General features: G+C 39.3%; 1 protein-coding gene across 1 annotated transcript; it reads left to right on the top strand.

The window, feature by feature from the left end:
* The first annotated feature begins 2076 nt into the window (after nt 1–2076).
* TSEN15 (tRNA splicing endonuclease subunit 15) lies at nt 2077–15783 on the top strand. The gene is made up of 4 exons (XM_007426294.4): nt 2077–2266; nt 5970–6051; nt 8896–9031; nt 13678–15783. Exons 1-4 carry the CDS (start codon nt 2099–2101, stop codon nt 13880–13882), a joined length of 591 nt encoding a protein of 196 aa, XP_007426356.2. The 5' UTR covers nt 2077–2098; the 3' UTR covers nt 13883–15783.
* Nucleotides 15784–17955: the final 2172 nt, after the last annotated feature.

Genomic DNA, 17955 nt, shown 5'->3' on the forward strand with positions numbered 1-17955 from the left:
AAGTATTTCTCATGCGCTGCTTTCAAAGATGTCTTGTTCTGTTTCTTTGTTTCTCATGCTATTGCTGGATTTGTACTTCAATCCAATACTAGCAGGATGCAACATGGAAGGATTTTTGCAAACCCCATTGTCCCTGCCTTGATGTCAGAGGGCCACTTGATAACTCGGCAACTGTATCTGCATTGATTTGGGATTTGATCACTTGGATTACATAGAAAAACAAGTTAAAATTTATGCCCAATGATAAGTCTGAAAATCATAAAAGTTAAAATCTTCCTTATCACATGATAACCATAATTTAGATGAAGAAAATCTATGGATTTTTCCTTCCCATAAAGTCCTTCCAAGCTGCTTAACCACTCACTTGAAATGCCTTAAAGGTATTAACACAGGAATCCCTCTATCAAACCTGAAGTAATGTAAATATCTTTCCCCATAAGCTTATGGGATTTTATACTAGTATTAGTCAGAAGTAAATAGTCTGAAACATTTACATCTACAAATAAAGAACTTTTTCTTGGGACAAATGCTCTAACATATAGGCATTTAAAAGAATTCAAATACTAAGCAAAGCTTCCATTTTTACAGATTTCTACAGATAGATTAGTGCCCTTAGGAAGTATAAGAACTTTTAGAAGTGTTCTTAAACCTGCTAATTTTACAAAACGTTTAAACATATTTGTTAAAATTATTTTTGTGTCAGAAATTTCAATACCATTTTCTAATTTCCTTGATTAAAGTAAATGTACTTGTGAAATGGGGTTTTTAATGCAGTTGAGAATAACTGGCAGAGAATAAGAAACAAGTGCTACCTATTAATCACGGCCGTTACCAGATAGCAGCAATCTATTAACAATGACCACCAATTTGTCTTCTTTTGGAAATATCCATATGTCTTCAACATCTCCACTAGCGTAGTATGTAGCGTGTAGTCACTTATAGTCCTTGAGGGGTCTGCAGAAATACACATGCTGGTAAATTTAGTATTTTACCCTTTATTTAAAAATTCTAGACTTCCAAAATAGAAAAAAAAAATGGGTTGGCTAAACACAATAATCTACAAGCAGTGCTAATAAAAGCAAAGAAGTGCAGTGAAAATTACATCTCTCTTAGTTTCATAAGTCTTTTTGTTACTGGAGAAGAATGGCTTCAGTTTCTCATTTGTCAGTGAAGTCACCTGAGAGTTTATAAGGTAAAAATATATCTGGAAAAAACCCCTAAAAGTAAGTGGCATATTCCTTGCCCAACCCTAACTTAAGTGTAATAATTGGGTATCCCAACATTTGAGAATCCCCCCATTAAATCATTAACAATGCATTGCCCTTCCAGGACACTTAAAATAAGCTACTTGAGAAGCCACCTCATGCTGTTTAAGATATATTCAGCCCAGTAACTTGGTGAGTGTGAGAGAAGGCAGAATAAATTTAGTGCTAGGGCCCTAACTTTTGAGGTACATGGATTTTTTTAATACCACCTTTATTATTTTTATAATTCACTCAAGGTGGCAAACATACTTAATACTCCTTCCTCCTCCTATTTTCCCCATAACAACAACCCTGTGAGGTGAGTTGGGCTGAGAGAGTGTGCCTGGCCCAAAGTCACCCAGACGTCTTTCATGCCTAATATGGACTAGAACTTAAAGCCTCCTGCTTTCTAGCCTGGTGCCTTAACCACTAGACCAGTGTTTCTCAACCTCAGCAGCTTGAAGACGTGTGGACTTCATCTCCCAGAATTCCCCAGCCAGCCAGGCTGGCTGGGGAATTCTGGGAGTTGAAGTCCACACGTCTTCAAGTTGCCGAGGTTGAGAAACACTGCACTAGACCAAACTGGCTCTCCTGTTATCTCATTCATCTTATTCTGTGTTGTGCTCTAAAAATACGAGTGTCTTGCAAATCAAGGGCTGTTAAAGAAGGTTTAATCTGGTTAGTTTTTTTTTTCAATCGGAGTTTGCAAGAGGAAATTAAAAAATGACAGATAAGAAAAAAAATCTTATTCTTGGGAATGACACATTTGCTTGCTGAAAGGAGGAACTCTAAAGCTCGTTTGAAAGTTTGGCGGAGGAACTATTTTGTTGAAACACCAAGTGGAACGAAGCTGAATGACACGCGAACTGGGAATGGAAGCGCCGGAGAGCGACTCTGGAGACGGAGCAAAGGAGGACGGGGGTTCGATCGCTGGACGCCCCGGATTATTTGGTCAGGAGAAGGAAGCCCCAAAGCCCGGGAAATGGGCGCTTCGAGAGAACTGGCTGGTTACTCATCCTACGGTTAGTGGAAGACGAACTGGGGGAACAAAACTCTCCCTCCTGATGCTTGGTTTTCTCATCTAGCTGTAGCAAAGTGGGGGTCTCGTTAAGTTCCTGGGAAATGCGTCATGCGTTGGCCGTAAAGCCCGAAGTCTTTGCGGACATGATCGACAGCTCCAAGTATGCTAAAATAAAACTTAGAAATGTAGTGTTGAAACGGGGAAGGTGTTTTTGTCGTTGATGAGTAATAAATTCTGAAGCCACCTAAAAGCAGACAAAATACAATATAACAATAATATACTGTCTTAGGACGAGAATGATGTGTACATGCCATAAGCAGAATCCTGCACGAAAGCTGAAAACATGAACTAAATGAAAAATAACCTATTTTATGTTGGACCTCTGACCACATGCAAATTTGAAATGGTCATTCGGTGTTTTTCAGTCTCCAGCAAAAAGGAAAAGAAAAGAATAAATGTGCAGAGATGGATTATGGAGCTGGAGGGTCTTGACCATACCACTAATGATATGGCACACTATCCCTGAGGATAAACTTTATATTTTAAAGGCTCTGTAATCTTTGTCCAGCAACATTACACCTCCTGATGTGATAGCTCATACTTAAAGTAAGGAGGACAAAAGGTCCCCAGAACTGGTACTTGATTATGTGTTAAGTCTGGCCAAGTCTGACCCTGGAGAAAGGGGAAAAGAAACTGGTGTGCTGTATCATGGCCATGTGTCAATAAACGTACTGTAATCTGTAATGTATCACCATGAAGATGTTATACAAGAATTAAGGGAGAAGCATATAAAAAGGCAAAAAAAGATTCTGGAGTAAAAATAATTTAAAAAAGGATTACATACTTATTGGCAGTCTGAAAAAATAGGGTACTTTTTTAATGTGAAAATTGGTTGCTCCATAAGAAGAAACCAGTGAAATGGGTTAACTTGCATTTCAGGTGCATATAAGAATGAAGGGGAAGGAATGTTGATCTTAGTTAAAGAGCTGACTTAACATTGCAAAAACCCAGAAGTATTCTCATCCCCTCACTATAATGCCATGATATGGGCCTCTTCTAGAAGGCCCTCTCTCTTGGGTGGCCCAGTCAAGGCCAAGGGGGATTATTTTCATTACCTTTGAAGGGTATGTTCAGGGGATAGGTTTCTTCTCTTTGTTGCAATCCCTGCCCTCTGGAATGGTCTCCTTCCCCAGAGTTTTGTATAGCTCCCGTCCTTACAATCTTCAGGAAATTATTGAAGACCAGGTTGTTCCCCCAGGCCTTGGGGACATGGTGACTATGGACCAGTCACCACCCCACCACCCCATTTTGTGTTGCTTTGGTCTGCTTTGTTTTGGTTTTGTTCTGGTATTTTGGTTCGGGTCAGTTGTATTCTTTTATATGTTGGGGTTTTTAGTGGTAAGCTGCCAGAGTCATTTGACAGCTTCATGTTCAGTTTAGATAAATTCATAAATTTAAAAAAACAATTATTTTTTCACAATTTGAACTGGGCTTTCTTGTTTAAAATTTTGGAGGATATGGACTTTGGTGAGAATTTTATCAAATGGGTAAAATCAATTTATACTTCACAAAAGGCACAGATAATTGTGAATGGGGACTTAACAAAACCTTGTGAGATATAGAAAGCGACACTGATAGAACAGTGGGAAAATATGCAGTTAAAAGGATTGAAATTGACATTATGTTATAATCTAAAAGAGAATTTTTATAAGATGATGTACCATTGGTATATGACTCCAGAAAAATTGTCTAGAATGTATAAAGGTGCTTCAAATTTATGTTGGAAATGTGGACATCATGAAGGTTCATTTTATCTTGCCTGGTGGACTTGTTAAAAAAGCCAGAAATTTCTGGGTTCAAATACATATACTGCTACAAAGAATTTTAAAGATCAATGTTCAACTGAAACCAGAACTTTTCTTGCTGGGATTAATGGACAGTCAATTAGAAAAGAGCCACGGAAGATTATTTTTATATATGATTACTGCTGTGAGACTGTTATATGCGCAAAATTGGAAAGATTCTGAAATACCCATAGTGGAGGAATGGTTGGTGAAGATGACAGAACTAGCAGGCAAAATTAACTTATTTGATTAGAGAAAGATCAACAGCTACATTTATCAGTGACTGGAAACCCCTTATGGACTTTTTGCTGAAAAAAGAGAAAAATGAACTTGTGATTCATGGGTTTGAAGATTAGAAAGGGTAGCTTATGAAAAGAAGGAAATTATGATGTAACTTTAGAGAGAGAGGGCAAAATAGAAATGTATTTATAAAAGCTGTCAAGAAGATTGGAAGCTACTTCTTTATAATCTTTCTTTTCCTTTTCCTTTTCCTTTTCCTTTTCCTTTTCCTTTTCCTTTTCCTTTTCCTTTTCTGTTTCTTTTTCTATTTTCTTTTTTTCACTATTTACTATTTTTCTTTATTTTTATTTTATTTTACAGTTTTTACTTTGATAAAAATTTCTTAAATAAAATCATACATTTAAAAAATTGTTTTTAAAAGGTGATTTTTTTCAGGTTTGGTATTTGCAAGTTCAGAACTCTTGACAATACTTCTCTTTCTGAATTTAGATTAAGAGGCAGATTTTTGACAGAATACAGAATTTCCATGATCTGTTGTGAGTTTCACCATACTACCCCTTCTTAGGACTTTGCACTGTTGAAAGAGCACTTATTTTGCTGCTTGTATAACAAATAATCTGAGGGCTAGGAATGCATTAGTCTGTTCAAGCCTATAAAATGTGAGCTTTACAATTCAGTCGCTTTGGGACTTTAAATTCTTAAGATACAGAAGATATTTTGCTCTAAAAATTGGCTGAAACATTATGCTGTGCCAGATGTGGGTGAAATTCGCCATAGCACCTTAGCAATGTTGTTGCTATATGTTCACATACCATCAGAATAGGCTGGGTCTGAATCTGGCAATTTACTTTGAACTTTTACAATCTTAGTCTCTCTGATGGGCAGCTGGCGGGAAATCTGGATGTCATCGTCATAACAGCAACAGTAATAAAATGCTCATTCCTCTATTACCTATTGGCATAAGCAATAAGAAGAGTATGATGGTATTAGTAGTATAGTAGTAGTAACAGTAGAAGTATTTTGACCTATAATAACAATAATACGCTGGCTTTATGTCTTTGCCTGGTTTTGAGCTCCAGATGTTGCTTAGGTTCCAGCAGTGGCAACAGCTCACATCCCCAGTTAACAAGAGACACACACCCGCCTTAGGCCAAATCCTCCCATGTCTGGATTCTGGCACAGTTGTCTATAACCTCTTCTTGTGCCAGGTGCTAAGCAAAACACAGAAATAAATCAGTTCCAGCCCAGAAGCTTAAGACAGAACTAGACCTGTTTTATGAACCATCAGTGTTGCTAAATTATTCCCTGCGGCTACAAATTTTGGAGGATAGTTTTATTGGCATTTAAAATACAATCTGCAAGTCTTTTAACAGACTTCATTAGCATTAAATATTTTCACTGGCCTTTCCCCCTCCCCCATTTCTTGAAAGAATGTGTGTGTGTGTGTGTGCCTGTGTTGTGCTTTTCTTGGAGTTCTGCCAAAAAAAACCCTGCAGTTGATGGGAAAATACTTTCAGAGATTGTGGATATAATTCTGTTTGGGATTTGTTGCATAGAGTATAATTTCTGTAGACTCTATTAATAGCTTTTACATTTATTGCTCCCTGTTGTCCGTTTCAGTTCACAAAGATGATGTCATTGGAAGTGGCTGACAGCAGAAGAGTGTATGCTGCTTTCTTAGTTTACTTGGACCTCATAGAAGGTAAGTTAGTGGAGATACCTTAAAGAGCAACCTGTAAGATTGGGGGTTGGGGCGGGGGGAGTGCTGTGGTATGTGCTGTACTTACAAACAAATGCCAAGAATAGTCTTCATGTGCTTCATGAAATCCTTGGATTTCAGAAGCTACAGCTTTCAACCTGTGTCCTGATGAAGACTGGGATCCCAGTTACCTGAAATGCCTATAAGCCCTCCCAACTTTAGAATCCCTGGGTGAATCTTAGCACTGCATATAGAAGTGCACCTATGTGCGCACACACACACGCACACACTACATTCCTGAGAAAGAATGTTGCTTGTCTCTGTTAAAAGTAGTGGAGAAACTGGAATAGTTGGAGTAGTTGGGAGGTGAGAGAAAAGCCTGTCCACCCTCTTTAGCACATTTGCTGGTGAGTTGGAGAGCAAGTATTAGTATGTGCTTTTCCTGCTTACAATACTCTCAAAGCAGTCTTCCAGGACCCTCCTCTGAAGAACTGCCCACCACCATTATATAGTAATGTCCATGAACATAATGTCAAGCATACATACATAATGCCACCCATTCAATATGCACCAGATGGGTGGAGCACAAATCTCAGGTCTGAGGTCACTGACTGGTGTCCTCTTGATGTGTTGGGATTACCACTCCTGGAATCACACTATAGTACATACACAATTCAAATTAGTTGAATAGGCCATAGCTTGCAGTCACACATGATTAGCACTTTTGGGGGTGGGGGGCACCCCTGTAAATTCTCTCTCATCAACTCATGATGAAGGGATTCTGTTGTTTCCAGGTGTTGCTAAACTATAATTTCCAGTATCTGTAGCCCACATAACAAATTGATCGCCATGTGTTGTAGTGTGGAGGGGCACTAGGAGATGTCAGTCAGCAATATTTGAAGAGCCACAGGTTCCTTCTCTCTTGGTATAGTCAGCAGGAAATCCTGCCAAACTTTTCTGTCTGGGCAAGCAGCTTACTAAGTGGCTTTGGGTAAGTCACTATCTTTCAGACTAGCTATTTCAGAAAGTTGTTGTGAAATTAAAGAGAAAAAGACCAAATGCACTCGAAGGAAGGGAGAGAGGCAGATGTAATCACAGTAATCCATTTTCTTGAAGTATGTAAGATCATAGTAACCAAATACAGTGGGGCAAAAAAGTATTTAGTCAGCCACCAATTGTGCAAGTTCTCCCACTTAAAAAGATGAGAGAGGCCTATAAGTTTCATCATAAGTATACCTCAACTATGAGAGACAAAATGGGAAAAAAATCCAGAAAATCACATTGTCTGATTTTTAAAGAATTTATTTGCAAATCATGGTGGAAAATAAGTATTTGGTCAATATCAAAAGTTCATCTCAATACTTTGTTATATATCCTTTGTTGGCAATGACAGAGGTCAAATGTTTTCTGTAAGTCTTCACAGGGTTTTCACACACTGTTGCTAGTATTTTGGCCCATTCCTCCATGCAGATCTCCTCTAGAGCAGTGATGTTTTGGGGCTGTTGCTGGGCAACACGGACTTTCAACTCCCTCCAAAGGTTTTCCATGGGGTTGAGATCTGGAGACAGGCTAGGCCACTCCAGGACCTTGAAATGCTTCTTACGAAGCCACTCCTTCGTTGCCCGGGTGGTGTGTTTGGGATCATTGTCATGCTGAAAGACCCAGCCACGTTTCATCTTCAATGCCCTTGCTGATGGAAGGAGGTGTTCACTCAAAATCTCACGATACATGGCCCCATTCATTCTTTCCTTTACACGGATCAGTCGTCCTGGTCCCTTTGCAGAAAAACAGCCCCAAAGCATGATGTTTCCACCCCCATGCTTCACAGTAGGTATGGTGTTCTTTGGATGCAACTCAGCATTCTCTCTCCTCCAAACACGATGAGTTGAGTTTAGACCAAAACATTCTACTTTGGTTTCATCTGACCATATGACATTCTCCCAATTCTCTTCTGGATCATCCAAATGCTCTCTAGCAAACTTCAGATGGGCCCGGACATGTACTGGCTTAAGCAGGGGGACACGTCTGGCACTGCAGGATTTGAGTCCCTGGCGGCGTAGTGTGTTACTGATGGTAGCCTTTGTTACTTTGGTCCCAGCTCTCTGCAGGTCATTCACTAGGTCCCCCCGTGTGGTTCTGGGATTTTTGCTCACCGTTCTTGTGATCATTTTGACCCCACGGGGTGAGATCTTGCATGGGGCCCCAGATCGAGGGAGATTATCAGTGGTCTTGTATGTCTTCCATTTTCTAATGATTGCTCCCACAGTTGATTTCTTCACAACAAGCTGCTTGCCTATTGCAGATTCAGTCTTCCCAGCCTGGTGCAGGTCTACAATTTTGTTTCTGGTGTCCTTCAACAGCTCTTTGGTCTTGGCCATAGTGGAGTTTGAAGTGTGACTGTTTGAGGTTGTGGACAGGTGTCTTTTATACTGATAACAAGGTCAAACAGGTGCCATTACTACAGGTAACGAGTGGAGGACAGAGGAGCCTCTTAAAGAAGTAGCTACAGGTCTGTGAGAGCCAGACATCTTGCTTGTTTGTAGGTGACCAAATACTTATTTTCCACCATGATTTGCAAATAAATTCTTTAAAAATCAGACAATGTGATTTTCTGGATTTTTTTCCCCATTTTGTCTCTCATAGTTGAGGTATACCTATGATGAAACTTACAGGCCTCTCTCATCTTTTTAAGTGGGAGAACTTGCACAATTGGTGGCTGACTAAATACTTTTTTGCCCCACTGTATATAAATGTTGGCTAAAACACTGAGGTCTTTCAGGGGAAAGATTATCATCATTGTTTGTTGACAGTTCATTCTGTTTTGTTACTCTCTGCTGTACCTTTCAGTTAGGAACTGGCATGAGGTATCCTTCGCTGGACTAGCAGAGTTCCAGCTGGTGTGTCTCCATGGACGTGAGAAAGAAACGGAGCCTTTGCAGGTAGTGGTGCCAACTCCTGCCCATGTATCATTCAGCCATGAGAAGTGAGTATCTGCAGAGGGCTGGGGTTGCATTATTTATTTGTTTTTTATTGCATTTATATCACACTCAATCTAAATGGGAGCTCTCTGGGAGCTCACAGTGGTATAAATGTGTATTGGGAGATGTTTTCTTATTTCATCCTGGCGTAAGGATGTTATCACCTAGTAACTCCATGGTCGAAATGGAACTTCAGTCTCGATCTCCTTGGTTCAAATAGAGCACCTTCACTACTACACTACATTGTCTGGTTTCTAATTGAGCAAAACATAGGATAGTCTTGCTCAAGACTGTTTATATACTACCAAAAAAATTGAAATGGCAGCAAAGAGATGCTGAAGACTTCTAACCAGGTTCTTTTTAATTAAGTAAAATAATGAAATCTCATGCTTGCCAAATCATGCAAGAGTTCTGGGTTCTTGTGTAAAATACACACACAGAGATGTATCTGATTGCCATGTGTAATGATACGTCCACTTGTAAAGGTGCTGGCCTCTGTTGTAGCTCTTTATGGAGCCCCAAAGGCATAAGAGACACAAGATGTTGATGCCCTTGGGAGAAACCCAGGTCTAAAGAAGCAGAAAAACTTTGAGACAGCCTCGCCTTTCCAATAAAACATTTATGGGTTTTGAAATCAAGATGATTTTCTTCAGAGTGGTTGGGCATAGAACTTTACTCTAAATGATTGATAATTATAGTAGATGAGAACAAGCAGCAAGGCCCCAGGTTCTATTTGGCTTTATTTTCAAAATTAAGTAATAAATGTTGCCCTTTAATAGTCTTTTTCATTCCTATCTCCTCCTTTCCTGTTAGTAAGATTTCTGCATTCAGAGTAGTTACCTAACTGGGGCTAATCTTCAGATGAGTGTTAGAATATGCAGGTAACTTTTAAAATGTTTTTATTTTATTACAAGTTTTTTAAAAATTCAAAAAAAACCCTAACTAACTAAAAACATATATGAAAACAAATGATAAACAAAAGTAAGGAACATAATTAATAACCAACAATAACAAGTAAAACAGAAAAACAGAAAAATATGAATAATCTAGGCATGTCTCTTGTATATCTATACTGAATAATATATGAACATTTCAAATTAAAAAGAAATACTGTTGTTGTAAAATATCATGAAACCTGTGCCAAGGGAAACATATTGCATCATTTCTTGATTATAAAAAAATTGCCTTCTCAAAAATGCAAAGATTACACATCTTTGAATCCAGTCCTTAATACCTGGAATAATAGTGCTTTTCCCATTCCATAAAGTTATTCTCTTAGCAATTCATTGCTAAGATACAACCAGCATTCCTCAAAAACATTCAAATTCCTGATTTTTGGAACATAATTCAACATAATATTCTAATATAAGTAAATTTATAGGAACATATCTTAATGTTAAAGATATTAATATTTTCTCATAAAGCTACTGATATATATTAAAATAATGAAGGTGCAGGTAATATGGAAATATGTCTCCATCTCCCCCTTTCCCATTGGTATTTCCATATTTGGCCCTACAGGGCTTTTCAAGTAGAAAATCAGTTTGCCCAGTCTCTGTATTGTTCTGTCAGTTCAACACAGAGCTTGTCAAAATCCCCATTCATGGCAGATGTGCCATACAATGCTTTCAGTGTATTTACAGATAAAGAGCTTCACAGTCTGATTCCCTTCTCTGTTCCTTTCACAAATAACTTTTGTAGCAAGAATTCCACCCCAACAGTGATGCCTGAGGGTGTCAGAAGTGCTGACTTCCTTAGTTCCAGAGATAACTTCCCTTATAGGATATTCACATAAATCATAACCAGCAGAGAGTAGATATGTAGATAGTCAACTAGCACATTCCTGTTTCAGGTGAAATAACAGTGACATCTTTGCTACCAACTCCCTTTTTTGGTTTTTTAACTTGGGCTCTGTTAAAAAGAATATACCTGAACTTACATAACTGCAGAGGGGCATAGAAGCAATTTGATTTCAAATATAGTACTCATGACTATATGAAGGCAGCTGGCTTATGTGGATGGGAATTAGTACACTGTCTGCTTTATAAGACTTGGTGGAAATGGGAAAGGATGGAAAATAAGGGAATGAGCTGATTCTTGCCATTTAGGGAATTGTGTTGTGAGCTGGGAAGGAGGGAACAGCTAAAGTTAGGTGGGAATCCTTTGATCCTCCAGCTGCTGTTGAACTACAGTTCCCAGCATTTCTTGTCAGCATGGCCAATGGGGAGGGACATTGGGTACCACAATTCCGCAGTATGCAGCGGTCTAGAGGTTTCCCACCCCTAAACTAAAAGCTTTGCAGGGTTTGATGAGAATGTCCAAAGGTTGAATTGGCTTGGTGACCTCATGGTCCCATCCATGCAGCTTCTTTGGACAGTATGGAAGTGGTTTGTCATTGCTGTCTTTTCATTCGCTTCCAAGTATTCTGACCCATCTCAGTTTTTTGAGATCTGCCAAGATCAGTTAGGTGATTTCAAGGAGATATCAAATCCTACCATATTGGTTCCTTGGTAAACATTTTTTCTCTTAACATCATTATGGGAGACAACTGCAAAGAACTGGCTTCTCTATAATGAATAATGGGTCCCAAATTGTTGGCTAACAGAGTAACTTCTGCCAGTTTTATTCCAGAGGGTCCTGATGTAGGGCCCTGGTGTAGTTGGTGTATTAGCTTACATCTGTGCTATGTAAAGTACTGAAAGTTCTTAGTTTAGACTACCATTCTGTATGTTTCTAGTGATAAGTCACCAAATGTCTTTGGAATTTTTATTGCAACTGAAACAAACAAAAATGATAGAGAACTGCAGATCTCTTTAAAGAAAATTAGTCTTTTGGACCATGGACTTGTGCTCAGTCACTCTCCTTTGGCTTTGTATGTCTATATGCACTACCCCATTCTTTTCACCTTCCATCAATATTTGGGGTCCACTGTCATTTGGCAGTGGCTGAAGAAAACATCTGAAATGTTTATGGAATCATTCAGAATTCCCAGTATTTCTCAGTTCAGGTTTGAATGCCAGCGTAATATTGCAGTCCTCCTTTTCCCCAACTGAAATCAGTGAAAAATATATGTTTTTATTTTTACATTTTGGGGAATCAATTCTACCCCTACTGGAATGACTAAGAGGAACAAATAATACATATGAAGTGTTAGAGGTTAGTATAACACTGTAAGTGTGACTCTGTGGGTTAAATAAAGTAGCACCTTATACTAAGACCAGAACTTGTTTTTTCATTTCTTGTAAGAAAGCATAGTGTGTCACTCACAGACAGACAGACACATCTGGTAGCAGCTATGTTTCCTTAAATATGAGTACAGCTCTCTGGGAATATAGTAGAGCAGGATCCAGGATCACAGGGAGAGATGAACTTGCCTTCAAGCAAATATATCTCCTTCAGACACCTCCATACAGAACATAGGGAGATCAGAGAAAGTAGGAAGTGGTGGCAGCGTGCTTGTCCCTTTCCTCTGCCCGTTTTCAAGCCCTCATAAATGCACTCAAATGCTTGAAGAAGGCTTTTGTCCCTTTGGATTAGGATCACTATGGCCGAAAAAAATCTCCCAGTGAATTGCTTTTCTGAAGAGGTTTCCATCATGTAGGCTTTTTCATGGCTTTTTTATTACTGTAAGCATAAGAGATTGAGGAAGACAGGAAGAGGAAAGATTTAAACTTTCATTTCCCACACATAGAGCTTCTGATTTGATTCAGGCCATACATACCTGTGTTGGTTTAAAACACAAAGAGATGGTAGATCTAGGCTGGACACCCACTGCTAATGGCAACAGGAAAAGAGCTCTTTATACTTGATTGTGGGGTTTGAGGTTGTTGGGGAGAGCATGGATTAGACTTCTCCCAACTTCTCAGTGCTACTTCATGGTACTGTTACCTAGGCTTCTAATGGTTCCGGAATGGAGCATGCTGATGCTCTATTAGTTACTGCTTATTGGCTTAGTAGACTGAAGCAAATAATATATGAAGAATAATATATGTTATCTTAGATTAAGAAACTGTTGTCCAGCTTCTTTGTGCCAACAACAGACAACCAGATCCCTTCAGAAAACCAAAAAGTATCATAAAAATACACCTTCCATGTTGTTCATTTCCTGCTACTGGCATTTGGAGGAACCATTTCATTGTCTTGGCTAATAGCTAATCCACCCCGACTTCTTACCTTCCCAGCTGTCATTAGCCAATGGCCATTGATGGTGCAACTGTATCAAGAGGTATTGGCACAGGCTTTCACAGGAGGGGGCCAAATGATGATATACAATATCTGACAATGTCATCGGGCAAATAGCGCAACTTATACACTTGCACCAGATGTCAGGATGCCAATACGTAATGGCAGCATTTGCATTATTATGTCATTTTGGCATCATGGTGGTTTGCGGCAGATATTTCTGGGTAGTGTGGAACCCCTTAATGTCTCTAGAATTGTGACACATAAGTGTTGTCAGCTTTGTTTTCTAGAAAGTCTTCATTATAATAGGTGAGGCACAGTCCTCGGAAAAAATCATAAAGCTTTTAGAAACAGAGGGTGGGCATTATTAATTCAGGGTATTCGCTGGGTTGATTTCAGATGAAATTTAAATGAAATGGGCAAGAGTGATGCCTGTCCCTCCCTCCTTCCCTCCTTCCATTTTTTCCAGGTTAAGACAGATCATGAAGAGCACACACATTATGCAGGCGAAACCTGATTCCCCACTTTCCATCACACTGGCAATAGTTGAAACGGACTCTACAATTGTCTACTATAAATTGACGGACGGTTTTGTAATGCCAGACCCTCCTGACCATCCTGAAGATGCAGACAGCAAACAAGGGAAGAAGAAGAGAAAGAGGCTGTTGAGATGAAGGGGAAGCAGATGACATTCTCGGGACTCTTCTAATGTAAATCAGTCTGGCATTAAAAAGGGCAGCTGGGAGTTGGAGCATTTGTTTGAAAATCCCTGCTAAGGCTTGAGAATTGGCAGGATATTCAAGTCTGCATCTTGTAATAAAATCAGACATCAAAGATGTCATAGACCAGTTCTAGAATCTGTCCTCTATTCATGAGTAACATCAAAATTGTAGCTGTATTTCAGAATGTCAGCTTTTGGAATGAAAGGGAATTTTACCCTTTATTTCTGATGCAACAACTGCCCTATTAAGAGTACTTAATTTTATAAAATACCTCCTTGTTCCAGTGAATTCCTTTATGTGTATTACAATAAAATATTCATAGCCTCTGTCCTATTCAATTGCATGATCGTAGTCCCCTTGCAGAATAAAGAATTGTGCAACAAAGTTTGCTCTCTTTCACACTCATATAAGGGGACATAAGTGTCCCCCCCCCTTTTTTTTGGTTCAGACGTACTGCAGCTGGAAAAGATTACTTTACTTAATGGTGCCATAATGTTATATAACACATTCCAGTGTTTGTACCATATCATTTATCTTTTTAAAGTTTCTTGCAACAATCCTGCACGAGAGGGAATGGAATGGTCACCTCCTGATAAACTGATTAAGATCAGGTCGTGATGGTAGTGAGTACACGTAACTTGGGTTTAGCGTGTTGCATGGTTGCATTTCTCCAAGCTTTGGTTGCAGACATTCACTGTCCTATTAGGTAACATCATCAATGGAGGAGCAGTTTTGGAGTATTGTGATACTACTACAAAAGTAGTGGGACAGTGTTCTTTTTCTGTAATCATGTTGCTGGTTTGGGTTCTTAGGTAGATACAGGAAACGTCTTGTTTATCTAAGTGATGGCTGATTGCTGTGTGATAGGGGTAGTGCTGCTGTGTATTAAGGTGATGCGCTAATGTTTGGTCTTTGTTTATATCTTTTCATAGGTCCCTAAATAGGGTTTACATCTGTTGACTGCAGCTTGGTGGGAATGCTATGCTTTTAGGAATTCTCTTGGCATTTTCCCATCTGGCTTATTCTAAGATTTTCAATTTTTTTTTTCGTATTGAAAATGGTTATAGTCCAAATAATTGGAATAGCCCATTAGTGGATTCCAAGATGTCTCTTCATGCTTTTTAAGGATCTTTTGGATTTTCTGGCTGTTTCTCTTTGCAAACTTTGTTTTAGAAGCAGTGTGTGTGTGTGTATGTTCTCAAAACCTATTAAATATATTCAGGTGGTTAGGGACCACACAAGCGCATTTTCAAGCACAAAGATTACTTATGAGTTCAGAAGCAGCAGGTGATCCAAAGAAAGGCACAAGGCTAAGGGATTGATTCATTTTCTCAGCTGTATGTATTCTGAGCCTGCAAAAATCCAGGGAACCACTAGATGCAACAAAAAGTTGAGAATTTTCTGTATCTCACTGTTGTCATTTAGCAATTTTTGCAGTCCAGATCTAGTAGCCTTAGTCTATATAATTAAAACCTGCGTGTAGAGAGATCAAGCCAATGCCATTGCTTGTCTATGTTCTGCTCTGTTATTTGAAATCAGAGTTAATTGTAGCAATAAAATGTGTTATCTTGACGCATGCTTATAAGTGGTATATTGCTGCAAGTACATACCATTAGATAGCTGGAGTATCAAGACCCATTTAACTTAAGTGGGACAACCTTAGCACCTTGTGAATGTGGGGCTGATACATCATCTACGTGTTCTATTTTTCCAAACTAACTTTCCTCCCTTTTCCTCCCTTTCTGTAAAGCAACAATTTTACCTCTAAAATAACAATCTCAGTGTGTGTCCACTGCCCCCCAACTCCAACAAAGTACTGAAGCCATTATGTAATAAAAAGTAACTATGCTGAATTTGACAACAGTCCCTGTATTTATTCTGGACTCTGCTGTTAAGTCTGTAAAATAAATCTTGCCTTCCACTTGGCTAAAGAGCAGTAGCTGAGCTATCTCTGTGAAAATACGGGGCAGGGAGGGAGGAATCAGAAAAGTTTAACAGTATCAGTCTGTGCTGGCCTATTTAAAAATGAAGCCTACTGAGCCCAGTAGAACTTCTCTGGGACCTGTATGTTGGACTGTGGCTTCAGTTTCTTTTAAAGGAAGAATGATGCACAGTGTTAAAGAATGCACACCAGTGGCAGGAGGCCCCTTTGCTTTGCTTCTGGGGAACACCTGAATTCTGCTCTTAAAGACCCACACCCATACCCCTCTAGTTTGATAATGTGAAGAAGTCATGCATTAAATGTAGCTGTTTCTTAAAACTTATTGGAGCAACTGCTTCAAACTGCTATAGTGGCGTACTAGGTTTTACTTACAGATTAATCAGATCTGAGACCTGAATTTGATTTGCCATAGTAAGGATTTTGCATCATTTTTGCATGATGCCTTTTTCCAGTGCAGTCCAAAGTTGTTGAGGCTACAGTTCCAAGAATTCCCAAGCATCAGTCACACTGGCTGTGAATTCTACTGTTGTATTCCCACAACATCTAGAGGCCACTAGTCTGGGGAAGAAAGATTCACTGGCTTAATTATAGGTTATGTTGCTGAAATTATAACATTTTTTTCTAACAGACCATCTGCTATGGTTCACCCAAAACCTTTTGTCCAAAGATGTGTTATCTACATACAAGAAAAAATCATCTTCATGATTGATTAAAGTAAGACTCAGTGAATGTGGGGGGAAAGACCCAAAAGTTACATTTCTTTGCTATAAGCCTTCCTTGGTATGTTTTAAAGTTGTTTTTCTTTCACTCTAAAAGAACCTTTCACTTTTCTCCACATTTTGCTCCACAACATCTGCCCATATTTTGCGTTGAACAGCACTGATATGTAAGTATCTATTGAGCTATGAATTCAAAGGATAAATAGCCAAGCAGAACAGGTTCTTTTTGCAAAGGCAATATTAGAGATCTTGGAGATTCAACAACCCTGATTTCCTCCAAACTTTGTCATCTTTTGCCAAATGAGCTGAGCCATTCCTAATTTTAAAGTGGAAATTCATTTAGGGCTCTGGACATCTAATGGGCAGCTTTGCTGAATTGTCATTTAATTAATCTAGTAGTCTATTTTGATAATCTTTTCCTGTCCAGAGGAATGGCTGTTTCATCTGGATCTTTCCTCCTCCCCCTCCTCCCTCCCCCCCCTCCCTCCCTCCCTCCCTTCCTTCCTTCCTTGTCCCCAAACTTCCAGAAATGCAACTCTGGGTACAATAAAAACAAAATCACAATATCCCAACAAGAAAAAATCAACAGCATCCCAATGCAATTCCTCAAAAACACCATTTGTCTCTGAACACCATTATACAGTCAGGTCCAGAAATATTGGGACATCAACACAATTCTAACATCTTTGGCTCTATACACCACCACAATGGATTTGGAATGAAACAAACAATGTGCCTTAACTGCAGACTGTCAGCTTTAATTTGAGGGTATGTACATCCAACTCAGGTGAACGGTGTAGGAATTACAACAGTTTGCATATGTGCCTCCCACTTGTTAAGGGACCAAAAGTAATGGGACAGAATAATAATCATAAATCAAACTTTCCCTTTTTAATACTTGGTTGCAAATCCGTTGCAGTCAATCACAGCCTGAAGCCTGGGATGCGTAGACATCACCAGACGCTGGGTTTCATCCCTGGTGATGCTCTGCCAGGCCTCTACTGCAACTGTCTTCAGTTCCTGCTTGTTCTTGGGGCATTTTCCCTTCAGTTTTGTCTTCAGCAAGTGAAATCATGCTCAATGGGATTGAGGTCAGGTGATTGACTTGGCCATTGCATAACATTCCACTTCTGTCCCTTCAAAAACTCTTTGGTTGCTTTTGCAGTATGCTTTGGGTCATTGTCCATCTGTACTGTGAAGCGCCGTCCAATGAGTTCTGCAGCATTTGGCTGAATGTGAGCAGATAATATTGCCCAAAACACTGCAGAATTCATCCTGCTGCTTTTGTCAGGAGTCACATCATCAATAAATACAAGAGAACCAGTTCCATTGGCAGCCATACATGCCCACGCCATGACACTACC

This window comes from Python bivittatus, unplaced genomic scaffold, assembly GCF_059951505.1.
Source record: "Python bivittatus isolate LINGU-HERP-01145 unplaced genomic scaffold, Pbiv_v1 ctg000700_np1212, whole genome shotgun sequence".
Taxonomy (NCBI): domain Eukaryota; kingdom Metazoa; phylum Chordata; class Lepidosauria; order Squamata; family Pythonidae; genus Python; species Python bivittatus.